Source organism: Marmota flaviventris, chromosome X (genome assembly GCF_047511675.1).
Source record: "Marmota flaviventris isolate mMarFla1 chromosome X, mMarFla1.hap1, whole genome shotgun sequence".
Lineage (NCBI taxonomy): Eukaryota > Metazoa > Chordata > Mammalia > Rodentia > Sciuridae > Marmota > Marmota flaviventris.
In genome coordinates this window covers 62,514,933-62,524,362 of record NC_092518.1, presented here as the reverse complement: position 1 = coordinate 62,524,362, position 9,430 = coordinate 62,514,933, and the positions used below count along the sequence as shown (strand labels likewise).

The window sequence follows — 9,430 nt, the reverse complement described above, 5'->3', positions numbered from 1 at the left end:
TTTAACTCATGAAGAATGAAGCTTAGGAAGTAAAGAGACTGAGCCATTTTTCTTATAGGCTTCTGAGGTTGCCCCAAATCAGCAGGAGAAGACAGGGTAGCTATATGAAAAAATTGAAACGAACTTGTCAGCTGGGTCTCTGTAGAAAAATGGCAGAATACTGTATGGGACCTAGAATTAGCAGGGTTCAAGAATGACCCTACCCTCTCAGGGTGCCTGTGGAGTGAAGTTTTAAAGGTTGAAGTACAGAGAAAAATACTTTTGATTGTGAGTCAGGCAGATCTGACTAATACTATATGGGTGCTATGACCTAACAATGTGATCTCAGTCATGTGGTCACAAACTGTCTCTCTGAACCTCTTTGCCTCATGTCAAAAATGGAGGCAATGGGATTAATTTTGTATAATTCTTTAGAGGTGAAAAAGATAATGCATGTGGAGTACTTGGCGGAGTAGGTGTTCAACAAATCAGCAGGGTGAGATTTTTAACAAAATTTTAGTGCATTGTAATTGTACACTGTAGTGGAGTTCATTTTGACATATTCATAAATGCATATAGCATAGTTTTTTCCATTTCAATCCCCTTGCTATTCCCTCCCCTCCCTTTCTTCCTCTCTCTGATCCCCTTCCTCTATTCTACTTGGCTTTCATCTATTTATTTTAATTGGTGCATTATAATTATATATAAAATTGGAATGCATTGTGATATATTTACACATGCACATACCATAATTTGCTCAACTTTATTCCCCAGTTCTTCCTTTTTGTCTCCCTTCCTCTCACATCCTGGGTCCCCCTGCAGATTGGGCTTTTTCAATGTATCTGTTTATACAGAAACCTCAGTTCATCAGGCCCTTGATGGCCAGGGAGGTGAAAGGGCTTGCCATAGCTTGTAATCCCTAAGTCTGGACTCTTTCTGCTATCTTGAGAGAGGTAGATACATTAAAGAGGCACTGTTTCTGCCTACTGCTCTCTTTACTTGCTGAAAGGAATACACAGAAAGAAAATGATGTAAATACTGACTGGCAACACCATATATTAAGCAAATACAGGTCCCCCTGATGAGAGTTGAAAGGAAAATACAGACAGGATATAGAGTATAAATCTGGGTTAGTGGGATTCATAACAAATATCTTTTTAAAAATATGTTTGTAGATGAATAGCATGGCTTTACTTGTTTATTTTTTTATGTGGTGCTAAGGATCAAACCCAGTGCCTCACACATGCTAGGGAAGTGTGTGTCTTTGTGTGTGTGTGTGTGTGTGTGTGTGTGTGTGTGTGAGAGAGAGAGAGAGAGAGAGAGAGAGAGAGAGAGAGAGAGAGAGAATTTCAATTTAAAGTACAAATTCAGCCAGTTGGTAGGAATGAGTGAAGTGGAAGTTGAGAGAATCATTACAGAGTAGAGGGAAGAAAACTTTCAGTTTTCTGGTAAGACATCTCTATATTATGTTCATATTTTGAATAGGTAATAAACACCAATAACAAATTTTAAGTTACAAAAACCTACACAGTGAAGAGAAATTTTCCCTCCCTTTTGCTATTTTTGAGCCACCAAATTCATGTTCCTGGAGGCAATTATTTTTATGAGCTTCTTGAATCTACACACAGATGGTGGCATGCTTGTACATGCTGTTCTGCATCTTAGTTTTAAAATTTAAATTATTCTGGATCAGCACATCTAATACTCTCAATGGCTGCATATAGTGTTGTATCATTTAGATTTAACAATTTATTTAACAAGTTCCCAATAGACATGTAGATTGTTTACAAACAACATTGCAATTAATATCCACATTTTATACACATGCAAGTTTATTTCTAAGATAAATTCCAAGTGGAATTGCTGAGTTATGCACATTTAAAATTTTGATAAATACTCAGTGCTCATCATAGAGGATGTTGTCAACATTCATAATGTGTCAGAATGCCTGTTTCTTTACATCCTGCTATGCAGTGCTTTTTATTTATGTCAATGTGACAGGTGAAAAATGTTATAGCTCAGTTTGATTTTGCTTTCCTCTTACCATGAGTGAAGTTATAAGCGGCCTTCCCATATTTAAAAACCACTCGTATTTCTTTTTTATTAACTTCTCTATCATATATTTTGCCAATTTTATCACTGAGGTTTTCATCTTATTTATATTGACTCATAGGAGCTTCTTAAATAATAAAGAAATCAGTATTTTGGGATTAGAATTACAAATGTTTATTGTTCCATTTTTTTGTAACTTTGCTGTATTTCATGTGAGCAAAAATTTTTATTCCCAACACAAATTTCATTTATTAGAATAGTTCTACAATACATGTTTTCAACAAAATAAGCCACAATTCATGAAGGGAAGAAAAAAGTAATACAGAGATTTAAGAAAACTTATCTTCATTCATTTTTACCTTCTGTTGCCAAGCAGAAAATCTGACTTTAATGTAGTCAAACTTAACATTCTTTCTTCCTGTGTATTTTGAGTGATGTGTCATTGTTAGAAAGATTTTTAATAATGTATCTAATATTTTCTTTTATAATACCTAATTTTGCACTTAAATCATTGATCCATATGGAAATTATTTTGATGTAATATATGCAGTAGAGATATAGTTTTATTATTTTTTATTTTTTGAATTTTTCAATATTTATTTTTTAGTTCTCAGCGGACACAACATCTTTATTTTATTTTTATGTGGCGCTGAGCTACCGCTTGAGCCACATCCCCAGCCCAAGTTTTATTTTTTATGGATAGTTACTCAGTTATCCCAATATCATTTCTTGATTATTCCATTTTCCCCCAATAACTTGAAATACCACTTTTATCATATACTAAATTCCCATATGTATTTGGATTGACTTATGAACTTTCTTTTCTTTCTTTTTCTTTTTTTTTTTTGATCTATCAGGTCTGCATGAGTCCAGTCTCTGTTACTTCTGCCTATATAAGTCTGAGCAGGCTATAATTTCTCTTAATTTAATTTTCTCATCTGTTGATGTACCTCAAAAGGGTTGTATAGATTGCAAAATATAGTTTAAATAAAGTTGTAGTATAAACTTCAAACACTAGTCATTTGAATGTATTATTATAGATGTTGAATATCTGAAGGAAAAATTGATATAGTTCTGCTTAGGGCAATAGGTGGAAGAACAGACAGTTTTAATTTCCCAGCAAAGATCAAAATAAGCACTTCTGGCCCTTAAAGAAAGATCCACTTGGGTGCTGACAAAATTAAGAAAAACTGAGGTCAATTGTATCATTAAGGTAGTACAGTGTTAAGATACTCAACAGGCATTAATATTTAAAACGAGCTGATAAGGATTAAGGGGGGTGTGTGCACAGCGCACTTGCACTTGGGGTGGAGTTTGTATAAAGGTCAGAGTCCAGAAGTAATTTTAGTGGAGTCAGGAAGGAATCTGAAGAGACAGATGAAGGAGTCTGAAGGGAGAGAGCCTCAGATGTTAAGACAAAGAAGAGAGGAGCAGAATTGGGGGACCCTGAAGGAATAGGCAGGGATTTTTTTTTTTTTTTTTTTTTTTTGCACATGAAGCAAATCTTTTAATGCACTTCAACACTTTTGGCTTAAAACTTCAGTTATTGTTCCAGGTGAAATTCTGAAACTTCAGCCATAAGTCCTTATGTTCTTGGTGTTAACACTTGAACCTCGCTCTGTGAGCAGAAGTAACTTGTCCCAGCAAGTCCCCAGGCAAGGGGAGATGGGCGATGGTACTCCACAGGCACACAGGCCAAGCCAGGCCACGTCCTTCTTGGCCTCTCTGGATCTCAAAGGGGCTGCAGAAACTGGCTGGTTGTCCTGGCCAGTGATCACACCACGAGCTGGTTCAGTCACCTTCCTTCCCAAGGTCCTGCATCTCCTTACGGGCGCTCAGCTTCGGGCAGGCAAACTCCCTGGCCCTGAGACGGCGGCGGCGCTGCGCAGGTTGCGGCACTGCACCCGCGTCGGGAACGCCCAGGCATCCCGGCCAAGCCACAGCCATCTGGCCGCCCCGCCGCTGCCTGCCGCAGAGGGCAGGGATTTTTGTTACTGTGTATTTTACTGCTAATGAACACCCAAATCATATAACATTTGAAATTCCATCTACTGAAATTCTTCCTCATTTTGTAGATTTTTGACAGTAAATTTCAATAAGCAATATAGATCTCATGTTAAAATATTTGCATCTCTGGTATCAACAGTTGCATCCCTAGAAATTCTCACATAAACCCATACACAACCCACTAGCCTGCACTGATAGGAAAATAATAGCAAAACAGTCAGGAAAGGGAGGGAGGAGGGAGGGAAGGCAGTGGGCAGAAACCCAGCCTCTGAGTTTCCGGCTAGAGGCAGCAGGTGGCTGCAGGGGTGGGGGTGAATCCCAGCAGAGAGCAAGATGAATATCTTAGGCCTCTCAGGAAGGAGCCACCTGAGACTTGTCCTGAGCTTTAACAAGAAAAACACAAGCTGTAGCTAGTGTGGCAGGGCAGTGTTGGGAGACCAAACGCACGTGTCTGGGAAGGATAATACACCATGGGGAGGCCTCAGTGGTCAGGCATGGGGCTGCTACTTGGAGCCAGTGTCCTGTTGCTGGCTATGCTCAGAAGTGCTAAGTCTCAAGGAGAGTTCTGTCACCGCTGGATGGACAGCACAGGGCTATTACATGGAGGCTTCCTATGCCCGGAGGGATATGATAAACCCACTGCTACCTTCTGCTGTGGAACCTGTTCTCTACGCTATTGCTGTGCTACCCTTACGGCTCGACTGGATCAGGGACAGTGTCCAGAGGACATTACCTGGGACCCCAAAGAGGCTATGCTCCCACCTCCAGAAGGTAATCTCTGGGCCAAGGAGTGGTAGGGGGAATTGAAACTGGTGGGGAATGAGATGTTCCCTTTCTGCTGGGTTCACATATCTGTATCAGAGGAATTCAAGGTATATAACATGGTGGATTGAGAATCAAATGATCTGTATTGGAATCTTGAGAAAACTGGAGTCTACCACATCCTAACTGCAAGACTTTAGGTCAAGTCTTTGCTTCTAGAACCTGCTTCCTCATGAACTTGATGTTTTCATCAGTTTGGGAGGAAATATAAGGGATCAGATAATTCCTATGAAATACAAGAAACCTTTTATACCTGAGTGAAGTGGGCTTCAGGGTGGTCATGAATCCAGCAATACAACCTTGGCCTACATGGGGAAATCAGACTCTAGAATCGTTTGCTTCATAATTTGCTTTCAAATTTCGGTGCTTGTCAGGAAAAGCTGTAGAAAACTTCCACAGTTCATACTCACCTGCCCTATTTGGGAAGGCTTAGACTCCCTGGTTAGGGGAAAGAGTTATTTATGAAATTCCCCTGGGTCACTATGGCACCTTACTGATTGGTCTCAGATAGGTGGGACAGATAATATGACTCATTTGTTTATTCAATGAATACTTATTTAGTATCTACACTGTGCCAGCCAGCAGAGACCTAATGTTGAAAAATTTTGCCCCTGTCTCTTTTCCCCTCAAGAATCTGTCAGGGAAGGGAAGGTTGTGAGAATTATAACAGGAACAAGACATGGGAGAAAAGGGTTGCCTGGCACTTCTGCCTTTAAAACAATTTTTAGGATAACATTTCTTGATTGGATGACACTATGGAGCTCCTGAACCTACCCTGGGGTCCCCTCCCTGCTGTGCACACTCCTGTTTGTCCTGTGTCCTTGTATAAAACAAGTCTAGGGCTGGGGATGTGGCTCAAGCGGTAGTGCACTCGCCTGGCATGAGCCTCGCCCGGGTTCGATCCTCAGCACCACAAACAAAGATGTTGTGTCCGCCAAGAACTAAAAAATAAATATTAAAATTCTCTCTCTCTACCTCTCTCACTCTCTCTTTAAAAAAAAAAAAAAACAAATAAAACAAGTCTAAAAACCCTGCCTTGCTGGATGGGTGAGGATTGAAGGAGACAATAGGCATTATGCCTAGTGCATTCATATTTTAAATATATATGGTAATGCCTCTTTTGTCTACTTGTGTCCCTGAAGGTCTACCACAAACTTCCTGCTGAGCTGAGCTCTGTAAAGCTCAGGCATATGGGCTACAGAGACCTAGAGATCCTTCCCAAGTTCAAACCTCAACTTTGAGCCTCATCCCTGGAGAACTTATTACCTGTTACAGGAAATGATACCCCCAAATCTTAGTTGCTACACAATTTCTTAGAACAAAATGAGTTATAAATTAATCTATAAGACTACCACACATACCTCCACATAGTGGTTTTAAATAAATATCTCTGAGTGTCAGAATTTCCATACTCTAAAACGAAATAAGCCCTTGTCCCTTCCAGATACTCAGTAAGTTTCAGAATTTTGATCTCACTCTATTTATTACAACCCCCATTTTTCTAGACCAGAGTCCTCATTTGCTAAGTATGTTCTTTGTCTTGGCAGTCCATTCCAGCCACTTCTTGATTTTCATTGCTTTTCTCAAGACCTCCAACTGTCCAATTACATATCTCTTGAACATGTTATTTGAAGGTTCAGTCAGCACAATTTTTATGCAATAAGATAACCTTTTATTTTCATTTTATTTAAAGGAAAAGATCAAAATCTAGATAGATTGAGAAAAACAATGTAATGAAAAATTGGGTTATTATATTTAGATGACCTGAAATTTTGCTCTGTCCTTCATGGAAAACTTGCTCTCCTTTTTCTCTCTTTGTCACTATTCTTAGAAAAGAAAACCTCATCTCAAGTATTCCAAAGATGGAGGGGGAAATCCCCTACCTTTGCATAGCACTTTAAAGTTTACAAATGTTTCACATGCCTTAGCTCCTTCCATTTAGACAAAGCTATGAAGTAGATGTTATCCAAATTTTATTAACAAAGCATCTGCAACCTAGAGATTTTAATTGGTTTGTCTATGTCCACATCATTTATTAGTAGTTTAGCCAATAAGTAAGCCCCAGGTCTTGTAGCTGCTAATTTCAAACATTCTTTCCACTTAACATATTGTCTTTCAAAGGAGGTACTACTGCCTTTTGTTATGTGATATCCTTCCTAAGAAAGGCTGTGCACAGTGTTTTCTCTTTAGGGAAGCAATACAAATTCCTTCAGTAGATGACACCTCTTTTTGCATCTTTGCCTGGATGATAACTGGTAAGTCATAATTTACTGGTCCATAAATATCATTTGGAATACTTTTTCCTAAACATACTTATTACCTCATGCCTATCTATGCCAAAATTCATTTCTCTTGACTCACAAGGCCTTCTGTGGACTTGACTTCTTTCCTGGAGAAATTTGGCACAAGCTCTGGAAGAAAGGTGTTTGCATTAGAACATGCTCTGGGTATTGGCAAAGTTACGTCTTCCCTCTCCTGTACAAGTGGCAATAGTCCCAGAAACCTGTAACTACCAATTTTTTCTTTCTTCTCTTCATCCTAGGATCCATCTACCTGCCCTTAGTCATTGTGAGTGGCACCTTTGTCACTTTCATCCTATTGGGAATCCTCGCTGGTGTTGCTTGCTTCCGTTGCCTTCGGTCTCAGAGAAGAGATGAACTTTGCACTGCACCTCAAAACCCTGAAGTTACTGTGCTGAGCTCTACTCCCACTCATAGGAGAAACGTCTCAGGAAGCCCACTGCTCCGCCCCAAACCTGATGCTGGTCCAGCCCTGCCTTTCACCACCCAGGAATACCCAGAGAGTACCATCCGTACCATCCCCAAGGCAGTCACAAGGCCTTTTCACTGGCCCCTGCTTGAGTCTTCCCAGATACCATCTCTAACTACAAGTACAGCTATTGTTCTACCACCTTCTCCCCTACTGAGTGGCACAATTTCTTATGGACCAGCCTCTGGTCCACATCCCACAGGCACTACTTGAGAACCCCTTGCTGTATTCAGAGGCTCATTGTTTATAGAATAATCAAGCAAATCCAAAACAAATCTCAAATCAGTCCTGGACCTTGAAGTTGATTTTCTGTTTTCTAAAAACTTGGCTTGCCTTTCAGATGGACAAGTGTCTTCTGTCTGTTTTTTTTTAATAGAATCACTCTATGGCTGCTGCCATTGCTTTTTCATAAAGACACGGGACTTCACTTAGAAACAGTATAATTTAGCTGATAATTTGGGCAAATTATTTCTACAGTGGGAATGTTCTCATAAGTTTCCATGTGATCTTAAGGTTTCTAAATGCATTAAAAATGTTTATATGCTAAGGGAAATGGGTAAGAAGAGGATTTCATTTGTTCTGATTAATGTTCACTGCAGTGTTAGCCATTTAAGCTTTCATCTGGAGCCCTGCCTCCAACAAGACAGATGAGAGAGTTTAAGGATTCAGCTCACTCTGGGAGCAATGGAACTTTAACTGTCAGCATTAAATACATGCATATATGCATATATATCTTCTTTTTCAGACCAATATTGAAGGGAGAACTCTAAAGACAGCTAGAGGTCAATGGTGACTGTACCTGCATTTCACAAGACAAAGCAAGATTTCTAGAACAGGACTGTAGGCTGTGAATTTTAAAAGCGGTGGGAAAGGATCCATTGTCCTTTCCTTAAGAGATAAAGCCTTCTGGTACTAATAGATGGTCTGACCTCTGAAATATAAGTAATACAAAATACTTTGCCAGAGGTAAATACAAAGATCTTCCCCAGAGTAATCTAAATGGTTTAATATTCAAGTGTTTTTACAATTGCTAATGAACAACTCCCTCAAGCACCAATCAGATGGAGAGAGTTATTTATAATTAACTTAGGAATATATTCTTCTTACCCTGAGACCACTGAAGCCTGGATTAGTGACCTCAGGGACCCCAGAGTGATTACTGGTTTAGTATTGATCAAATTTTTAGAATAATTAGAAAGGTTGCTAAAGAGGTTGAATTTATAGGAAATAAAACTAATGTTCTTCTCATTCGCATTTCATGCTTATTTGCATACCACCAGTGTGGAGCTGCTGTCAATGTTCATAAATTCTCATTATCCCTTGCTTGTGGTTGACTTAACTATCAGCTTTCTTTGTGATTTCTGCAAGTCACTTCCTCCCTCTGGGCCTTAGTTTCTCCTCTAGTCAAAAGAGGAAGATGGATGACATAAATAGTGATGATCCTTTCTAGCTTCATCTATGAAAGTGTTTAATCCCAAATGCATGCTAGAATCACTGACAAACATTTTTTTTTTTTTTGTGGGGGGAGTACTGGGGTTTGAACTCAGGGGCACTCGACCACTGAGCCATATCCCCAGCCCTATTTTGTATTTTATTTAGAGGCAGGGTCTCACTTTTGCTAAGGCTGGCTTTGAACTTGCAATCCTCCTGTCTCAGCCTCCTGAGATATTGGGATTACAGATGTTAGCTGTTAGCATTTTATGCCTGGCTTACTGGCAAACTTGAAAAAATACAGAGGGAGACTAATGCAGACTGAATAAATCAGAGTGGTTAAGACTATATTTGGATTTTCTTTAAAATT

At 39.4% G+C, this 9,430-nt stretch overlaps 1 protein-coding gene across 1 annotated transcript; it reads left to right on the top strand.

The window, feature by feature from the left end:
- The first annotated feature begins 4,532 nt into the window (after window positions 1–4,532).
- Window positions 4,533–8,877, top strand: LOC114093117 (protein shisa-2 homolog). Its single transcript, XM_027935833.2, has 2 exons — window positions 4,533–4,809; window positions 7,403–8,877. Exons 1-2 carry the CDS (start codon window positions 4,533–4,535, stop codon window positions 7,840–7,842), a joined length of 717 nt encoding a protein of 238 aa, XP_027791634.1. The 3' UTR covers window positions 7,843–8,877.
- Window positions 8,878–9,430: the final 553 nt, after the last annotated feature.